The sequence below is a fragment of the Ovis aries genome, chromosome 7 (assembly GCF_016772045.2).
Source record: "Ovis aries strain OAR_USU_Benz2616 breed Rambouillet chromosome 7, ARS-UI_Ramb_v3.0, whole genome shotgun sequence".
Classification (NCBI taxonomy): Eukaryota; Metazoa; Chordata; class Mammalia; order Artiodactyla; family Bovidae; genus Ovis; species Ovis aries.
This window is the reverse complement of record NC_056060.1, coordinates 56,320,855-56,342,543: the sequence shown is the minus strand read 5'-3', so window position 1 is coordinate 56,342,543 and position 21,689 is coordinate 56,320,855. Positions and strand designations below refer to the sequence as shown.

The 21,689-nt window shown below is 44.6% G+C and overlaps 1 protein-coding gene across 3 annotated transcripts in view; it reads right to left on the bottom strand.

Moving 5' to 3' along the window:
• Positions 1–21,215, bottom strand: part of GNB5 (G protein subunit beta 5) — a 42,538-nt gene extending 21,323 nt beyond the window's left edge. For 2 of the 3 annotated variants that reach the window (XM_027971823.3, XM_060417967.1), the window contains exons 1-2: positions 20,991–21,215; positions 1,523–1,659 (exon numbers count right to left, since the gene is read on the bottom strand). In XM_027971823.3, coding sequence (XP_027827624.1) covers positions 1,523–1,659; positions 20,991–21,102 — 249 coding nt within the window. In that variant the 5' untranslated portion in view covers positions 21,103–21,215. The remainder of the gene's footprint in view (positions 1–1,522; positions 1,660–20,990) is intronic. The other variant, XM_060417966.1, reaches the window with a different exon arrangement.
• Between the last annotated feature and the right edge of the window lie 474 nt (positions 21,216–21,689).

The window sequence follows — 21,689 nt, the reverse complement described above, 5'->3', positions numbered from 1 at the left end:
TGCTCTAAATAATACCGACTATGACAGGGTGGTAGGAGTAAAAACTCTTTGCTCTCATTTCCAGTAAAATACATAACCAATAAATTAAAAAGCACATGCAATGTGATATACTAGATTTCTAGGTAATACAGGAGATTAATAACACCTGTCCTATACTGTACCGGCATGGACATTAGAGCTCCTGGATTATTTAGAATATGTATCTCCCTGGTGGTTCAGATGGTAAAAAACCTGCGTGCAGTGCAGGAGACCCAGGTTAGATCCCTGGGTTGGAAAGATCCCCTGGAGAAGGGAATGGCTACCCACTCCAGTATTCTTGCCTGTACAGAGGAGCCTGATGGGCTATAGTCCATAAGGTAGCAAAGAGTCAGACAATGACTGACTGACTAATACTTTCACTCCCCCCCCCCCCGTTTTAATATTTATAAGGGCTATAAACAAAAATCAAAAATTCCTTTGAAAAAGCTGGACTAAAGGAAGCGGCAGGAGCCAGGGGCTAAACCAGCCAAAAAAATATATGACCTCAGTGTGTGGTTCAATGCACGTAACACCAACACAGACATAAAAAGCACTAAGCAGTGTAGTCAGCCTCTTGAGAGACATGTCCTTGTCCAGGCCCCTCCCTTGTTATATCAGGGTTGGTCTGTGGGACCAGTGGTATACAGCAGAAGGGAGGGGATGTCACTGCTGGGCCCAGGTCATCAAACACAGCATGGCTTCTGTTTCTGTCTCCTTCTGTTGCTGTGGGAGGCCAGCTACCGCGTCATGAGCAGACCAATGGAGAGGTCCACACAGTGAGGAGCTAAGGCCTCCAGCTGAGAGCCAAGTGAGCAAGCCATCTTGGAAACGAACTTCTGCCTTAGCTGAGCTGTCAAATGACTGCATCCCCGACTAATGTATTGACTGGAACCTTGTGAGACACCCTGAGCCAGAACCATCCCACTGAGCTGCCCCTGATTCTTCACTCTCAGAAACCATGTAAGATACCAAATATCCACCAATTAAGTTGCTAAACTTGGGGGAAATTTGTCATGCAGCACTTTAATAAGTAATACATACGGTGCAAAATCAATGATGTGACCTATATAAGCTGAATGACAAAAATTATATTTCACAAAATACATAGTTTAAATGTGTTACTTAAGGTGTAAAAACTGCTAAACTCTTAAGCTGAAAGTAGCCACGGTGGCACCTCACCTATGCCCTCAACTTGGGGGAGAAAAACATCTTAATTTTAAAATGGTTTCCCTTACAAATAAGACCAAGAAATATGCTCAGGAAGAAAAACTTTTGAATGGTTTGTCAAACAGAGTTTCTAATATTTTAGTTACTGCCAATTGCAAATCTACCCAAATTAGTTAAGTTCTTAAGCATGCCAGAGAATTCTTAACAAGTTAACTTGTGCCCTTTGGCAAACAGGCAGAGTCATACCGTCCTGAGAGGGTTTTTGGAAAGAACGGCTCCTTCCCTTCAGCTTTACAATCAGAAGCACGCCCACCATCACCCAGCAGGTGTGACGTACCTGAGAGGAGCTCACGAGCCTCCTCTTATCCTTGCACCAGTCCATGCACAGAACCTTGTTCCCATGGCCTTTGAGGGTCCTTCTGGTCTTCATGACAAACTGCCCCAGGGCCTCCACGCGCTCGGCCACCTGGTGCACTGCAAGGACAAGGCACGCTCAGTCCCGTGACCCAGGACCTCGCCTGAGTCACACACTGGGACAGGGAGGCTGTCAGCGCTCTTCCTCCTGCACTTTACCCTCGTGACGCGAAATGCTCTCTTTCAGGCTCAGCCCCCAAAACTCAGTGGGTGCAGAACGTGCCTGCACTGCAGGAGACACGGGAGATGGAGGTTCCATCCCTGGGTCGGGAAGATCCCCTGGAGGAGGAAACGGCAACCCACTCCAGGATTCTTCGCTGGAGAATCCCATGGACAAAGGCACCTGGTAGGCTACAGTCCAAACGGTCACAAAGAGTTGGACACAACTGAGCAACTACACACACACAAAACACAGAAGGTAGAGACATGTTGTCATTTTCTGTGGGTTTCAGACTATGTTTATAACTTACATAATATCATATATCAACTATGCTTCATTAAAAAAAACCCTATGTTTTTCAAAGCGCTTGCATCCACATATGCATGTTGAGGGACTGAGGAAAGGACTGCCTGCTATCTGCAAAGCTGGACACAGAATCCTCCCACGGAAAGGCTCTGCGATGCGGGGGCAGGCAGTGGAGTGAGGTTGCTATTCCCACTGATGGGCGAGGAGACTGAGGCTCACAGAGGTTATCCGGCTAATACCAGTTCATACAACTAACTGGGAGTGAAGAAGGGGCTTCTGGCTCTCTCACCTACTCCTTTCCAGTCACAAGGACAAGTGACTTTACAGAAACTGCCCCATCAGGTGCCGGGATGTGCGTCCACCTGCTCAACAGCAGGCCCCGTGTGTCCTCTCTGGTTCCCCCCATGCCTGGCTCAGGCCTGGGACGTGGCTGGTGTCCCCTCCACGTGCTGTGGGAAAGAACGAATTCACCAACCCAGCATACAGTGCCCCATGGATTTACTGAAAACTTACAGTGCCGGCAGAGATCAAGGCAACATTCTACGGGTCTGAACACATGAGGTGCAGGAGGTATGTACACCAGGAAGATGCTCCAAAAATCAATTCTTCAGGGGCTGGGACCACAGCCTTTTTCATAAGGCTTAGGGAGAGCTTTTGAGGGGCTTTTAGAAATGTAGTCAACTGACGAGTCTTAGAAGGAGACAAGTTCACATGAAACAGCAGAAAGGGCCCCAGAAGCCATCCAGTCTGTCCAGTCATCCAGCGGGTGGGGGAGTCACACGGCCTCTGCCCCTTGCTGCGCTTGCCTCCCCCTTCCAGGTTAGAGGCTGTGCCCAGGCTCCTCACCTCGTCTCTGTTGCTCTTTCCTCCACACCTCTCAGTTGGGCCTTTTTACAGGCAGGTGGGGAGGAGAGAAGGGGGCATTCTAAGCCAGGGGTCAGCCCCAGGAAAGATGTAGGGTCTTGGTACAGACAAAGCATCAGGGGTGGAGAGAGACAAGGCACTGGCCCCTTCCTTCCTCTCTGGGGAGGCGCCCACCTCCCTCGCGGGAAGCCCAGACCGAGGGGCTGACTCTGCAGTAAGCCTTGTGACAACAGTGCCCCTTCTTGGGAAACCCTTCCTTCTTCCCTCCCCTCTTCCCTTCCTTCTCTCTAAACACTTGCGTGTATATTTCCCCAAAACAAGGAACTTTCTTACATAACTACTGTATAATGATCAGTCAGAGAACAGACACAACCCTATGTCTAATCTATAGACCTTACTGAGACGTTCACCCAACGATATCGCTATAGCAAAAGAAAACCTAAGATCACATGTTGCCTTCAGTGGTCATTTTCTTTTGTCTCCAGTGATTTGTTCCCCAGCTGGGCTTGTCTGATGCTTCTTCCAAATGAGCTTTGGGTAAAGGACACTGGCAGGAATGCTGCGGACCAGCGATGGGGTCCTCCCCATGCATGTGTCCCACCAGGAGGCATCTGCTGTCTGCTAGTCCATCCCCAGCAGTGTTTACTCTGATCTGGTCAAGGTGGCATCTGCCATGGTTCTCCACTGTACAGTTATCATTGTGCCTTTTGTCATGAAAAAGTACTTTGTGGGGATGTACTCTGAGAGCACATACATATCATGTTACCCCTAAAGCTTGAATACTCCACTTTTAATATCCATTAATGATTCTTGCCTGAACCTGATTATTACGACGGCTGGCAAGTGGTGACCTTTCTAAATCATTGCTTCTGCGGTTTTCAGTTGGCCTTCTAGTATACAGAGGAAGGTTCCCTCTTCCCCAGTGTATTTACTCATTTATTTACATTAGTAGGGAACTCATGGATTCTCACTTAATTCAAGAGGTTATAATCCTTTGCTACTATTTATTTTGATGCCCAACTGGGCCCTGATTTGCTCAGTGGGAGCCCCATCAAGCAGGCTCTGGAGACCTTCCCACACAGCCTCATCATCCTCTGACAGCATCTTCTGACAGGCTCATGTCCCCCCCATGCACTGGCCTCGGAAGCAGCCACTTCTCCAAGAAGTCTTGGTTTCTTTTAGTTGTCCCATTTTTTATGATGAAAGAAAAGAGTATGCAGGTTAAAAGTCTTTGTGAAAACCCAAGTTGTTAAAAGTGCTTGCTAAACTATAAAATGCTACATGAATGGGCAATTAAAACACCACTGCTTCTGCTAAAACAGCACATTTTTTATTGCCACAAACAGCACATTAGTGTTTTATGGCAATGTTCTTCACAAAAAAATACTGAATGCAATTCAAGAACAGACTGAAGTTTTCTAATTTTTTACAAGCCTTTTACACAAGCTTGCACCAGAGCTGTGAGCATATCCTAGTTAGTATTTAACTTTGAAACATCATATCTGTACTAGCTGCTTCCCTCAGTTCAGCATTAGGGCAATCCTAGCCATTTAATGTCCCTCTTACCAAAAAAGACTCACCAACCAAAATGGGGTCTCCTTACATAACATGAATTTGAACACACTCCAACTTACTATTTTTTCTCATGACATTTTCTCTTCCTATACACAGATTGACTCCCAACCCACTCTATCTTGCTTAACTATTTGCCAAATCTCACATTCACTAAATTCTAGTTTAAAAAATTTTTTTCTAATGAAATTAAAAACAAAAACCTGGAAATGAGCTGAATATGTCCTTTAAATCATTTGTGGGAGCTTGGTTCAGGGCAGATGGGGTTTCTCCTTTGCCTTCTGATGAACTATCCCTTCAGGATTTAACTTTTTCTTGAAAAACCAAAAAGAAAAGAAATGATGAAGACAACCAGCTGGTTTCTATAATAAGAATTTCTAGAATATAATGACAACCTGTGAAGAAATTCCTCTAGAAGGTAAGTGGCAGGAGGATGGGGTGCTTTCTGCTTGGATCTCCCTGGAGCATGCACTGGAGCAGAGCTGTCAGAAGCCTGGGCTCTGGGTCAGAGCCCCGTGCAGCTGCTCCACATCCATGAGCAGAGGCTCGCCTTCCTGCCACCTCATCTTCCTCATGGGGTTGTTGGCAAGACTATTCCAGTCCGGCACAAAGGAAGCACACTTAAAATATCCTCGAAAATGAACACTGTGAAATCAATTATAAATATAGAACATAAGTTTAAAGATGAGTGAGGGCTCTTACACAGGAAAACAGAATTATTTTTTAAATGATCTTGATTAACTTCCTAAATTTTGCACCAATATACAGTTTCTGTGATGGCCACAGTTTGGCAGAAGATGAAAGGAATCAAGCAAGAAAACTTAACCGAAGCTAATTTGTAAAAACTCATTCTGTCTCTGCCCCAAGGCAAAATAGAGTGGGATGTATACAAAACCCTCAAACACCTGGATGGAAGGAAAACATTTACAATTATTTACCTCACTTATGTTTGTAAGAGATTTTTTAATTGCCCCCAAGCTATAAATTGCACTGCCCTGGTGGCTCACATGGTAAAGAATCTGCCTGCAACGCAGGAAACATGGGTTTGATCCCTTGGTCAGGAAGATCCCCTGAAGAAGGAAACAGTAACCCACTCTAGTATTGTTGCCTGGGAAACCCCATGGACATAGAAGCCTGGTGGGTTACATACGGTTCATGGTGTTGCAAGAGAGTCAGATACGACTTAGTGACTAAACAACAACGAAAACCATATATTAGCCACAGACACAAAAACCTACTCTGAAATTCCGAGTTAAATGTTGGAAGGGTTAAATTATGGTAGAGCCTTTATGATGGACTAATATGTGATTTTAAATCATACTTTTAAATACTGACATGAAAAAGAACTATAAAAATGATACAAGGGGCTAGTCAATTCATTGGGTTAAATTAAAACTAGGCTCAAACAAAAAACCAACTCAAACTGTACCTGGTACAATTCCAAGCATGGCTATAAATACATACACACAAGTGAAACCATAAGCTATAAAACACAACAAGATACCTAATGTGGTTGCCTCTGGGTGGGGGGCTTATGGATGATGTGTTTTTCTGTATTTCTGAATCTGCTACAGTGGCATGAGCTTATTATGACAGTATTCTAGCAAGAGGAAGGGGTGAGGAAATGAAAGGCAGGTTTGCTTTCTGCTCCTTCTGACCTAATAGGCCACACACACAAGAGCCAAAAGCAGATTACTCTGCTGGGAAACTCACTTTTTTAAGACTCAGTACATGGTTTTTCCAGTAGTCATGTATGGATGTGAGAGTTGGACTATGAAGAAGGCTGAGTGCCGAAGAATTGATGTTTTTGAACTGTGGTGTTGGAGAAGATTCTCGAGAGTCCCTTGGACTGCAAAGAGATACAACCAGTCCATTCTGGAGGAGATCAGCCCTGGGATTTCTTTGGAGAGAGTGATGCTGAACCTGAAACTCCAGTACTTTGGCTACCTCATGCGAAGAGTTGACTCATTGGAAAAGACTCTGATGCTGGGAGGGATTGGGGGCAGGAGGAGAAGGGGACGACCGAGGATGAGATGGCTGGATGGCATCACTGACTCAATGGAAGCGAGTCTGAGTGAACTCCAGGAGTTGGTGATGGGCAGGGAGGCCTGGCGTGTTGCAATTCATGGGGTCGCAAAGAGTCAGACATGACTGAGCGACTGAACTGAACTGAACTGACACATAGCATTTTTCCTTAGAACATGGAAAAAGTCAATCAGTAAATTTGCTTCAGACTAATCCAGAAATATGGTTTTCCTAACACTGGAACATCAGGATAGTCCAAGGCTCCAGCCATAGAGCTTTTGAGATAAAACCTTTCACAATGTTATATTTAGAACAGATAGAAAAGGGAATAGCATTGGGTGATAAACCCTCTGGTTTCCCATATTTTGCCTGGATTTGTATCTAGAGATGTTACATAAGTCTCTTTTTTTGAGTTACTCTGTTCCTAGACAAAAATAGAATCTTCCCTTAAGGGGCTGGAAACCTGCATGGAACCCCCACACAGGCCCACGAGACCTTCACACATGTAGGCTGAAATGAACACAGCCTCCCTCCGGCTTGTCTGCTTTCAGCCTGTCTTCCAGATCATTTGTCACTTTAATTTCAAATTAAGAACTCTTTAGAGTGAACTCTCTCCCTTTTTTCCCCTTGATCTTAACTCTCATTCCAGTATTCACTTTTGATTACAAAAGCAGTAAATACACCAATGGGTATAAAGTTAAGAGTACCTCTACATCCCCCTCTACTCCCCTCTCTGGAGATAACATCTCCCATGTATCCTGCCACACTTTTACTGCATGTACAAGCATCTCTTGTTTAAGCTAATAAGACTATGTTATATACACTGTTGGGCACTTTGGTTTACTTACTTCATATTGACAATTTTCAATATACACACAGACTTAGTTTCTTTTCCCCTTTTTAACGTGAGTCTCAGCTTTCTGAGAGATGGCCTAGCATGGTAAGGAGAGCTCCTAGGAGCCTGGTGTCTATTCTGCATATGCTCTGAGAGTAGCTGGATAACATCCGGGAAAGCCCTAAGCCTTCAGTTGCTTCTTCACTCACAAGGAAAGGGGAGAGGGACATTGAGAGGGGAAGAAAACTTTTTGTGCTTGAAGACTGAGGTTGAAGCAGGTGACCCCTGTAGTTTTAAGAGTTGTGTGATAGCCGCACCCCCCAAAGATGTTCACATCCTAATTCCCAGAACCTGTGAATATGCTAGCTTCTGTGGCAAAGGGGACTTTGACAATGTGATGAAGTTAGGGATCTTGAAATGGGAAGAGTATCCTGGATCATACAGGCAGGTCCAATGTAATTAATTACAAGGGTTCTTATAAGAGGGAGCTGCTACTGCTGCTGCTGCTAAGTCGCTTCAGTCGTGTCTGACTGTGCGACCCCACAGACGGCAGCCCACCAGGCTCCTCCATCCCTGGGATTCTCCAGGCAAGAACACTGGAGTGGGTTGCCATTTCCTTCTCCAATGCATGAAAGTGAAAAGTGAAAGTGAAGATGCTCAGTCATGTCCGACTCCCAGCGACCCCATGGATTGCAGCCCACCAGGCTCCTCTGCCCATGGGATTCTCCAGGCAAGAGTACTGGAGTGGGTTGCCATTGCCTTTTCCAAGAGGGAGACAAGGGGTCAAAGTCAAGAAAGAGATGTGATGACAGAAGCGGAGTTGGAATTATGTGGAGCCACGAGTCAAGGCATGCAGGCAACCTCTAGAAGCTGGAAAGACAAGGAGTGGGCTCTGCCACAAAGCCTCAGAAGGAACGCAGCCCTTCTGACCGCCTTTAGCCTTCTCACCTCCAGAACTGGTAAGAGAATGAATTTAGGTTGTCTTAAGCCACTGTGTTTATGGAAATTTGTACAAAAGCAACATGAAACTAACACAAGCTGTCACCTCATGGTTCTAAAATACCTGAGAATCAAGTGAGGAAGCACCTACTCAGGGGGCAAGGTAATCAGAAGGTCATGAGAAGGTGATGAAGGTGATGATGGGGAGAAGCAGGAGGGGCTGGAGGAGTGAGGGGAAAGGCAGTGCGGTGGCACAGGGCCTGGGGCTGTGCAGTCTGAGGTAGGCTGGCTTCTCCTTAGGTCACCCATAAGAACCACTTCCTGTAGTTAAGAGTTGGGCCAGGGTTGGACCTGGGGATGAGGGTCCAATAGTATGGATGCTGGTCTGAGGGTCAAAGGGAAGGGAGCTGAAGAGCTGAATCTGGAATTAAGTCCACTTTCCTCCAAGTTTATGTTCTAGTTTTGTCGTGTTGACTTTTTTAAGGCAAGAATCTGGGCAAGGCAGAGCAAACAGAAGGCTGACCAACTGTTGCAGTTTGCCCAGGACTGAGAGTCAAGTGGGCCTTAGGAAGTATCACTACGAACAAAGCTAGTGGAGGTGATGGAATTCCAGTTGAGCTATTTCAAATCCTGGAAGATGATGCTGTGAATGTGCTGCACTCAATATGCCAGCAAATTTGGAAAACTCAGCAGTGGCCTGGAAAAGGGCAGTTTTCATTCCAATTCCAAAGAAAGGCAATGCCAAAGAATGCTCAAACTACCGCACAATTGCACTCATCTCACATGCTAGTAAAATAATGCTCAAAATTCTTCAAGCCAGGCTTCAGCAATACATAAACTGTGAACTTCCAGATGTTCAAGCTGGTTTTAGAAAAGGCAGAGGAACCAGAGATCAAATTGCCAACATCTGCTTGATCACGGAAAAAGCAAGAGATTTTCCAGAAAAATATCTATTTCTGCTTTATTGACTATGCCAAAGCCTTTGACTGTGTGGATCACAATAAACTGTGGAAAATTCTGAAAGATATGGGAATACCAGACCACCTGACCTGCTTCTTGAGAAACCTGTGTGCAGGTCAGAAAGCAACAGTTAGAACTGGACATGGAACAACAGACTGGTTCCAAATTGGGAAAGGAGTATGTCAAGGCTGTATATTGTCACCCTGCTTATTTAACTTCTATGCAGAGTACATCATGAGAAATGCTGGACTGGAAGAAACACAAGCTGGAATCAAGATTGCCGGGAGAAATATCAATCACCTCAGATATGCAGATGACACCACCCTTATGGCAGAAAGTGAAGAGGAACTAAAAAGCCTCTTGATGAAAGTGAAAGAGGAGAGTGAAAAAGTTGGCTTAAAGCTCAACATTCAGAAAACGAAGATCATGGCATCTGGTCCCATCACTTCATGGGAAATAGATGGGGAAACAGTGTCAGACTTTATTTTTGGGGGCTCCAAAATCACTGCAGATGGTGACTGCAGCCATGAAATTAAAAGACACTTACTCGAGGAGAGGGAAAGATGGCGGAGGAATAGGACGGGAAGATCACGTTCCTCCCTCACAAATTCCTCAAAAGAACATTTCAACGCCGAGCAAACTCCGCAAAACAACTTCTGTAGGCTGGCAGAGGACATCAGGCAACCAGAAAAGCAGACCATTGTCTTCAAAATCAGGTAGGAAAAAATATAAAAGACGAAAAAGGAGACAAAGGAGGTGGGGAGGGAGCTCCGTCCCGGGAAGGGAAGCCCGTCCCGGGAAGGGAATTTTAAGAAGAGAGGTTTCCAAACACCAGGAAACACTCTCCCTGCCGAGTCTGTGGCGAGCCTTGGAAACACAGAGGCAACATAACAGGAAGGAAAAATAGATAAATAATTAAAACCAAGAGATTACAAGCCCACCAGTAACTCCCCCAGCGGAAAAGCAGCACAGACGCCTGCATCCGCCATTGGGAAGTGGGGGCAGGGCAGGGACGCGCTGGAGGCGCGGGCTGCAGAGCTTTGTAAGAATCGGGCAGGAACGCCCCACGCTCCACCAGAACGATCTAACTTGGGCTAGCAACCCAGACTGTGGGATAGCTACCACGCGAAAAGCTCGAACATAAGACACCGCCAGGACCCAGCACAGAACAAAGGACGGAACGGAAAAAGCCGGCTGCAGACCATTCCCCGCCGGGGACAGGCAGCCAGAGCCGAAAGGACTGGAAAGGGGCAATTGCAGACCCGGAGAGACTTTACTTACCTAACTGCAAGCAGGCTCCTTTGCTAAGACTTCTGGGGGTGCTGGACAGTCACAGTCTGCCTCACGGGGTGCGCCAGCGGTCCACCCAGAGAGCTGAGCGGCAGCGGCGGAAAAGGTGACAAGCCGCGGCAATTGCGCTCGCCAAACTCCTGAGCTACTCGGACCTGGGAAGGGCACAAAGCGCAGTCCCAGCTGCATTTGTGCCTCTGAGCGCTGCCTGAGGGCCGAACCTGAGCGGCTTGGACCGGGGAAGTGCACGCAGCCTAGGGCCGGCCCCAGACGGTTCCCGGCTGAGCATCGTAGAGCCGGAGCGGTTTGTGCGCCGCGAGAAAGGACAGGTCAAGCGGGGCAGAGATACTGTGTGCACACGACAGTGCTATTTGTTTGCAGCATCCCCCCTCCCCACAGCGCGACTGAACTAGTGAGCCTAAAAACCAGCAAACAGAAGAAGTTAAACAGAGGGAACCACCTTGGAAGTGAGCCCACACGGCCCATAACATCAGAGAAGAGCCAGATATATTTTTAATTTTTTAATATTTTTAAAATCATTCTTTTTTTTTTGCCTTTTGCATTTTTTTCTTTTTTTTCCGAGCTTTTTTTTAATTGTTAAATCTTCTATTTCTCTTCTAATTTTTATTTCTATAACCTAGTATTACTATTTAAAAAAAAAAAAAGACTTTTTTTTTTTTTTTAAGGCAAACACCATATATACTCTTTGGATGGTTGTTGGTGTTTAGTTTTGTTTTGTTTTTTTTTGTTTGTTTGTTCTTTAATAATTCTTTTTTTTTCTTTCTTCCTTTTTCCTTCTGCTTTTCTTTAATATTGTATCTTTGAAAATCCAACCTCTACTCCAGATTTTTAATCTTTGTTGTCAATTTTGTACATTTAAAAACCCAAACTTCACTACCCAAGTTTACCTGAGAGCAAGATTACTGGCTTGTCCACTCTCTCCTCCTCTGGCCTCTCCTTTTTCTCCACCAGGTGGCCTCTGTCTCTTTTCTCCCCCATCTCTTCTCTATCCAACTCTGTGAATCTCTGTGTGTTCCAGACGGTAGAGAACACCTAAGGAACTGGTTACTGGCAGGATTTGTCTCTCTCCTACTCATTCCTCTCTCTTATCCTCCTGGTCACCTCTGTCTACTTCCTCCCTCTCCTCTTCCCCGTATAACTCTGTAAATACCTCTGAGCGGTCCAGACTATAGAGCGCACATAAGGAAGTGACTACTGGCTAGCTTGCTCTCTCCTCTCTTGATCTCACCACATCTCATTCCAGTTACCTCTAACTACCCCCTCCATCTTCTCTTCTCCTTGTAACTCAGTGAACCTCTCTGAGTGTCCCTCAAGGTGGAGAAACTTTTCATCTTTAACCTAGATGTTTTATCATCGGTGCTGTATAGATGGAGAAGTCTAGAGGCTACTGTGAAAATAAAACTGAAAACCAGAAGCAGGAAGCTTAAACCCAAAGCCTGAAAACATTAGAGAACTCTTGAATTCAGGGAACATTAAGCAATAGGAGCTCATCAAAAGCCTTCATACCTACACTGAAACCAAGCTCCACCCAAGGGCCAACAAGTTCCAAAACAAGACATACCACGCAAATTCTCCAGCAACACAGGAACACTCCCCTGAGCCTCAATATACAGGCAGCTCAAAATTATCCCAATACCTTTGATGTCTCATAACCCATTACAGGTCACTCCACTGCACTCCAGAGAGAAGAAACCCAGCTCCACCCACCAAAACTCCAACACAAGCCTCCCTAACCAGGAAACCTTGACAAGCCACTGATAGAACCCCACCCAAAGTGAGGAAGCTCCATAATAAAGAGAACTCCACAAATTATCAGTATATAAAAAGGCCACCCCAAACGCAGCAATATAACCAAGATGAAGAGACAGAGGAATACTCAGCAGGTAAAGGAACAGGAGAGTTGCCCACCAAATCAAACAAAAGAGGAAGAAGTAGGGAATCTACCGGAGAAGGAATTCCGAATATTGATAGTGAAAATGATCCAAAATCTTGAAATCAAAATGGAAACACAGATAAATAGCCTAGAGACAAGGATTGAGAAGATGCAAGAAAGGTTTAACAAGGACCTAGAAGAAATAAAAAGAGTCAAAATATAATGAATAACACAATAAATGAGATCAGAAACACTCTGGAGGCAACAAATAGCAGAATAACAGAGGCAGAAGATAGGATTAGTGAAATAGAAGATAGAATGGTAGAAATAAATGAATCAGAGAGGAAACAAGAAAAACGAATTAAAAGAAACGAGGACAATCTCAGAGACCTCCAGGATAATATGAAACGCTCCAACATTCGAATTATAGGAGTCCCAGAAGAAGAAGACAGAAAGAAAGATCATGAGAAAATCCTTGAGGAGATAATAGTTGAAAACTTCCCTAAAATGGGGAAGGAAATAATCACCCAAGTCCAAGAAACACAGAGAGTCCCAAATAGGATAAACCCAAGGCGAAACACCCCAAGACACATATTAATCAAATTAACAAAGATCAAACACAAAGAACAAATATTAAAAGCAGCAAGGGAAAAACAACAAATAACACACAAGGGGATTCCCATAAGGATAACAGCTGATCTGTCAATAGAAACTCTTCAGGCCAGGAGGGAATGGCAAGACATACTTAAAGTGATGAAAAACAATAACCTACAGCCCAGATTACTGTACCCAGCAAGGATCTCATTCAAATACGAAGGAGAAATCAAAAGCTTTACAGACAAGCAAAAGCTGAGAGAATTCAGCACCACCAAACCAGCTCTCCAACAAATTCTAAAGGATATCCTCTAGACAGGAAACACGAAAGGGTGTATAAACCCGAACCCAAAACAATAAAGTAAATGGCAACGGGATCATACTTATCAATAATTACCTTAAACGTAAATGGGTTGAACGCCCCAACCAAAAGACAAAGACTGGCCGAATGGATACAAAAACAAGACCCCTCTATATGCTGCTTACAAGAGACCCACCTCAAAACAAGGGACACATACAGACTGAAAGTGAAGGGCTGGAAAAAGATATACCACGCGAATAGAGACCAAAAGAAAGCAGGAGTGGCAATACTCATATCCAATAAAATAGACTTTAAAACAAAGGCTGTGAAAAGAGACAAAGAAGGCCACTACATAATGATCAAAGGAACAATCCAAGAAGAAGATATAACAATTATAAATATATATGCACCCAATATAGGAGCACCGCAATATGTAAGACAAATGCTAACAAGTATGAAAGGGGAAATCAACAATAACACAATAATAGTGGGAGACTTTAATACCCCACTCACACCTATGGACAGATCAACTAAACAGAAAATTAACAAAGAAACGCAAACTTTAAATGATACATTAGATCAGTTAGACCTAATTGATATCTATAGGACATTTCACCCCAAAACAACGAATTTCACCTTTTTTTCAAGTGCTCATGGAACCTTCTCCAGGATAGATCACATCCTGGGCCATAAATCTAAACTTGATAAATTCAAAAAATCGAAATCATTCCAAGCATCTTTTCTGACCATAATGCATTAAGATTAGATCTCAATTACAGGAGAAAAACTATTAAAAATTCCAACATATGGAGGTTGAACAACACACTTCTGAATAACCAACAAATCACAGAAGAAATCAAAAAGAAATCAAAATATGCATAGAAACTAATGAAAATGAAAACACAACAACCCAAAACCTGTGGGACACTATAAAAGCAGTGCTAAGAGGAAAGTTCATAGCAATACAGGCATACCTCAAGAAACAAGAAAAAGTCAAATAAATAACCTAACTCTACAACTAAAGCAACTAGAAAAGGAAGAGTTGGAGAACCCCAGAGTGAGTAGAAGGAAAGAAATCTTAAAAATTAGGGCAGAAATAAATGCAAAAGAAACAAAAGAGACCATAGCAAAAATCAACAAAGCCAAAAGCTGGCTCTTTGAAAGGATAAATAAAATTGACAAACCATTAGCCAGACTCATCAAGAAGCAAAGAGAGAAAAATCAAATCAATAAAATTAGAAATGAAAATGGAGAGATCACAACAGACAACACAGAAATACAAAGGATCATAAGAGACTACTATCAGCAGTTGTATGCCAATAAAATGGACAACGTGGAAGAAATGGACAAATTCTTAGAAAAGTACAATTTTCCAAAACTGAACCAGGAAGAAATCAAAAATCTTAACAGACCCATCACAAGCACGGAAATTGATACTGTAATCAGAAATCTTCCAGCAAACAAAAGCCCAGGTCCAGATGGCTTCACAGCTGAATTCTACCAAAAATTTCGAGAAGAGCTAACACCTATCCTACTCAAACTCTTCCAGAAAATTGCAGAGGAAGGTAAACTTCCAAACTCATTCTATGAGGCCACCATCACCCTAATACCAAAACCTGACAAAGATGTCACAAAAAAGAAAACTACAGGCCAATATCTCTGATGAACATAGATGCAAAAATCCTCAACAAAATTCTAGCAATCAGAATCCAACAACACATTAAAAAGATCATACACCATGACCAAGTGGGCTTTATCCCAGGGATGCAAGGATTCTTCAATATCCGCAAATCAATCAATGTAATTCACCACATTAACAAATTGAAAAATAAAAACCATATGATTATCTCAATAGATGCAGAGAAGGCCTTTGACAAAATTCAACATCCATTTATGATAAAAACTCTCCAGAAAGCAGGAATAGAAGGAACATACCTCAACATAATAAAAGCTATCTATGACAAACCCACAGCAAACATTATCCTCAATGGTGAAAAATTGAAAGCATTTCCCCTAAAGTCAGGAACAAGACAAGGGTGTCCACTTTCACCGCTACTATTCAACATAGTTCTGGAAGTTTTGGCCACAGCAATCAGAGCAGAAAAAGAAATAAAAGGAATCCAAATTGGAAAAGAAGAAGTAAAACTCTCACTGTTTGCAGATGACATGATCCTCTACATGGAAAACCCTAAAGACTCCACCAGAAAATTACTAGAGATCATCAATGAATATAGTAAAGTTGCAGGATATAAAATCAACACACAGAAATCCCTTGCATTCCTATACACGAATAATGAGAAAGTAGAAAAAGAAATTAAGGAAACAATTCCATTCACCATTGCAACGAAAAGAATAAAATACTTAGGAATGTATCTACCTAAAGAAACTAAAGACCTATATATAGAAAACTATAAAACACTGATGAAAGAAATCAAAGAGGACACTAATAGATGGAGAAATATACCATGTTCATGGATTGGAAGAATCAATATAGTGAAAATGAGTATACTACCCAAAGCAATTTACAAATTCAATGCAATCCCTATCAAGCTACCAGCCACATTTTTCACAGAACTAGAACAAATAATTTCAAGATTTGTATGGAAATACAAAAACCTCGAATAGCCAAAGCAATCTTGAGAAAGAAGAATGGAACTGGAGGAATCAACTTGCCTGACTTCAGGCTCTACTACAAAGCCACAGTCATCAAGACAGTATGGTACTGGCACAAAGACAGACATATAGATCAATGGAACAAAATAGAAAGCCCAGAGATAAATCCACACACATATGGACACCTTATCTTTGACAAAGGAGGCAAGAATATACAATGGAGTAAAGACAATCTCTTTAACAAGTGGTGCTGGGAAAACTGGTCAACCACTTGTAAAAGAATGAAACTAGATCACTTTCTAACACCGCACACAAAAATAAACTCAAAATGGATTAAAGATCTAAATGTAAGATCAGAAACTATAAAACTCCTAGAGGAGAACATAGGCAAAACACTCTCAGACATAAATCACAGCAGGATCCTCTATGATCCACCTCCCAGAATTCTGGAAATAAAAGCAAAAATAAACAAATGGGATCTAATTAAAATTAAAAGCTTCTGCACAACAAAGGAAAATATAAGCAAGGTGAAAAGACAGCCTTCGGAATGGGAGAAAATAATAGCAAATGAAGCAACTGACAAACAACTAATTTCAAAAATATACAAGCAACTTCTGCAGCTCAACTCCAGAAAAATAAACGACCCAATCAAAAAATGGGCCAAAGAACTAAATAGACATTTCTCCAAAGAAGACATACGGATGGCTAACAAACACATGAAAAGATGCTCAACATCACTCATTATTAGAGAAATGCAAATCAAAACCACAATGAGGTACCACTTCACACCAGTCAGAATGGCTGCGATCCAAAAATCTGCAAGCCATAAATGCTGGAGAGGCTGTGGAGAAAAGGGAACCCTCCTACACTGTTGGTGGGAATGCAAACTAGTACAGCCACTATGGAAAACAGTGTGGAGATTCCTTAAAAATTGCAAATAGAACTACCTTATGACCCAGCAATCCCACTGCTGGGCATACACACCGAGGAAACCAGAATTGAAAGAGACACATGTACCCCAATGTTCATCGCAGCACTGTTTATAATAGCCAGGACATGGAAACAACCTAGATGTCCATCAGCAGATGAATGGATAAGAAAGCTGTGGTACATATACACAATGGAGTATTACTCAGCCGTTAAAAAGAATTCATTTGAATCAGTTCTGATGAGATGGATGAAACTGGAGCCGATTATACAGAGTGAAGTAAGCCAGAAAGAAAAACACCAATACAGTATACTAACACATATATATGGAATTTAGGAAGATGGCAATGACGACCCTGTATGCAAGACAGGGAAAGAGACACAGATGTGTATAACGGACTTCTGGACTCAGAGGGAGAGGGAGAGGGTGGGATGATTTGGGAGAATGACATTCTAACATGTATACTATCATGTGAATTGAATCGCCAGTCTATGTCTGACGCAGGATGCAGCATGCTTGGGGCTGGTGCATGGGGATGACCCAGAAAGATGTTATGGGGAGGGAGGTGGGAGGGAGGTTCATGTTTGGGAATGCATGTAAGATTTAAAGATTTTAAAATTTAAAAAATAAAAAACTAAAAAAAAAAAAAAAGAATAAAAAGGCAGAAAAAGAAAAAAAAAATAAAGAGGAAAACAAGCTAGTTTGCTTATACCACATGCAATTTTACAAGCAAAGTAAAAATAATCACTATAGAAACTTTGCTTCTTCAAAAGTCACTAGGCACTGAGATGTTTTGTGGAAATTGTACCTGTTTTGTATTTTAACATGTTATAATATATAATTAAGTAAACTGTAATGTTCAGCTCTAAAAAAAAAAAAAAAAAAAGACACTTACTCCTTGGAAGAAAAGTTATGACCAACCTAGATAGCGTATTCAAAAGCAGAGACATTATTTTGCCAACTAAGGTCTATCTAGTCAAGGCTATGGTTTTCCATTGGTCATGTATGGATGTGAGAGTTGGACTGTGAAGAAGGCTGAGCACTGAAGAATTGATGCTTTTGAACTGTGGTGTTGGAGAAGACTCTTGAGAGTCCCTTGGACTGCAAGGAGATCTAACCAGTCCATCCTAAAGGAGATCAGCCCTGGGTGTTCTTTTGGAAGGACTGATGCTAAAGCTGAAACTCCAATACTTTGGCCACCTCATGTGAAGAATTGACTCATTGGAAAAGACTGATGCTGGGAGGTATTGGGGGCAGGAAGAGAAGGGGATGACAGAGGATGAGATGGCTGGATGGCATCACTGACTCGATGGCCGTGAGTCTGGGTGGACTCCGGGAGTTGGTGATGGACAGGAAGGCCTGGCGTGCTGCACTTCATGGGATCGCAGAGTCGGACACCAATGAGTGACTGAACTGAACTGAACTGAAAGTCTTCCCAGAATGCAAGGTTTTCCATTTTATAAAATCGAGAGTCCCATGCGCACAAAGATGACTTGGTCACCTCGGCTTATGGCTTAAAGACCCTTCCCAGACCAGGACAGGGGCTACAGAGTCAGCTATTACAACACCAAAACATAAAAACACACACACTCAGGAAGAGGCTGAGAGAATGGAAGTGGGAAGAGCCCAGCGACCCAAGAGCAAGGAGATCTCTAAGGGAGAGGCTGCAGTCAGAGGAGCTGTGCTGTGATTCCAGGGTGCTGTGGTGGCGTGAGGGGCGTGTCTGATGAGGGTCACCCTTGTGGATCCTGAAGACGCCAGGGATGGGACAGGGCTTAGAGTCAAAAGGAGGACTTGAGCCGTATGCCGAAGTCCTCAAGAAAGGAGGGAGCCTGGCTGGGAGGTCTGGAGACAGTAGAACAGAGGTGAGGGGAAGAGGGAGGTCAACTGAACGCTCAGAGCCTCAATGGAGCAAGGGTTTAACACGAGAGTGAAGAGAAGTGGTCCAGAGGCTGCAGAGGGAATAAACGGGACCCTGGCCACACGACCTCTGATCTCTTCTACTCAAAAATTCTGCCATATACAGGTGGGGATAAATCCTTCTGCTGTGGGTTCATGATTTGACCCCAGTTTCTGAGAGCCCTGCATTTTGGGCAGGACAGGGGTTCTCTGTTGAAAAGCTGCATTGTAACCATCTCTCTGGCTCAGGCAATTTATCAGACTCACAGAAAAGGCTGCAAAATATCCCAGTGGGCAGCCTGTACTGTTGAGTAAAAGAGTTTCTAGAGAATGCCCTCTGCACTAAGGTATCTGGTCAAACAAACAAACAAACAACAACAACAATAAAACAAATTGAAGTGAGGCTGGGCTGGAATCCCGGATCCTCTACTTAGTAGCTGGGATCATTCGGTAAATCCTTTCACCTCTCTATGCCTCAGTTTCCTCATCTGTAAAATGGAGATATCAGATGACCCAGAGGCACTAACACCATGTTCAGAGCATCATCATTACTGTCTGTGGAGCATAGGAATTTGCAAAGGGAAATGGGACAGACCCATCAGCCATTCCCTGCTACTCTGATCACAGAAGCCAACTTTGTTTGGGGATGGCAGCCTGCCCAGCTTATTTCCTTTCTCAGCCTCCCTTGCTGTAGCCATGTGACCTAGTTCTGGCCAATGACGTACAAAGAGAAATATGTTGGGGAGAAAGGAGGTTTTTGAAAAAACACTTTTGCCTTCCTGAAAAGAAGGAGAAACAGAGGGTGGTGCCCACATTTCCCCTTCTTCCAGCCCTGGATAAAAGGTGATGTCTGACGCTGTAGCAGTTATATCATAATCACAGGGCAAACACGAGTGCCTTAAGTAGTGGAAAGAAAAGAAGCATGGGTCCCTGATGACACACTGGGCACTTGAACCAAAGCAGGTGATTGCCTACCCTGATTCTTGTTAAGAAAAATAACTCCCAATTTATTTAATTACTTTGGGGATTATAGCTAATTGTAACTGAATATATTTCTAAAAGATATAGGGGCTCAGCTTACCTATTTAAAGGAGGCTCCTACAAAGGCACAACATATTTGAGATTCAGGTCATCTGCTTCTATCAAGAGGTTTGTCAAAGGAAGGAATCAGGTGCTAAAGCCTCTGGCACTAACCTCACTCTTTTTTTCCAAAGAGAACGCAGACAGGGTGGTACCAAAATGGCAGGAGCACAATGCTCCGGTGTGCCTGAGGGTACCTTGGAAAGGTCCGGCTCAGCAAAGAGGAGCTGCCACCCTCAGGGCTGAACAAGAAGCAGATAAACCCACTTCCCCAAGCTTGGCCTTAGCCCAAGCCCTGCCAGAGATAAACCATCCGACAGAGTAAAGGGAAGCTGATTTTGCCAGGAGTCATGTCACCGGGCTATTTAATTGCTCACTCATAAAAATCACAGAGCTGGTTCTGCATTATGGTCGTGAGTAATAATGTAAATTTATTTAAGACTGCTGCTCCTCTTTTCTGCCAACCACACCGCATCCAAACAAAAGCATCTTGAACAGCCTCAAATGAACGAAATGTTTGCGTTTGGTAAGCCCCTCTGCTTCCTTTCCCTAGTTCCATCCTCAGATTGGAAAAGTGAGATTTTAAATCAGAGTCTGGTTCCTTACAAAAGCAAAACTGAGAAAAAACAACAGTGATGGAGAAAGTAAAATGATAATCGAAAAAAACCCCAAACCAAACCCCAAACCAGGAGTTTCCCCTAGGCCGTGTCCACAAGAGCTCGGGGCGCTTGCCTCCCCTGAGAACCCCCTACACCCCGCTCGGCTTGGGAATCACAAGAATGAGATCAGTTTCCTTCGCCCAGGCAGGTGATGACGGTAACTGGTCCCACGATCCCTCGTCAGGAGGACAGCGGCCAGGAGCTGCTCCGCCCAGAGGCGGGCTGGCCTCCGCCAGTGGGCGGGGGGCTCTAAGAGGTGCTGGGAGCCCGCGAGGGTCCGGCTCGGCCCCCCACAAGCGCACCCGGGGGATCGGGCTGCGTCTCAAGCGGCGCCGGGGCGCCGGGCCCTCAGCCAGGGCGGCGGCGCGGGCCTGCCTCCTCCCTCCCGCCCCCTGCCCCCGGACCCGCCCCGCCGGCCTCCTTCCCACCGCCCGCCTCCCGGCGCGCAGCCCCCGCCGCGGCCCGCACTCACACTCCACGTCGTGCAGCTTGGCCCGCTCCTCCTCCAGTTTGCCCTTGAGGCTCTCGGCCTCGCTCTTGAGCGACGCCAGCGTCTCGTTCTCATGCAGCCCGTCGGCTGCCATCTTCGCGCAGGGACGCGGTGGGAGGGAAGCGGGGATGCGAGTTAGCGGGCGGCGGAGGCCGGGCCGGCTAGCGGGCGCCCAGCCGCCACCGGCGCAGCCCCAGTCGCCTCCCCGAGCGCGCCCCGCCCTCCGGCGCTGACGCCGCCGCTGAGAGCCCTGCTGCGGAGGCCGGTCCTCCTCCGTCTCCGCGGGCTGCAGGCACAGCGCCACCTCCGCGCCCCCGCGCCCCGGCGAGGCTAATGTTAGCGCACATCCTGCGGGCACGTAGGAACGTTGTGCCCATCTTGCCGGTGGAAAAACCGAGGCTCAGAAGTGACACGCAACTTGCTGCAGGATGCGCACTTAGTGAAGGCCAGACTGGGATTCCAACCCAGGACAGCTCCTGCTCCTGAGAGTTTGGCGAAGTCCCAATGGTAGAGCCCTTCCAACGCCCCTTCCTCCCACTTCCCCTGTTTGGGACTTAATGTTTAGGTATGCCTGAGGGTAAAATAGGAAAAGGAGTACGTCAAGGCTGTATATTGTCACCCTGCTTATTTAACTTATCTATAGAGTACATCATGAGAAACGCTGGGCTGGAAGAAGCACAA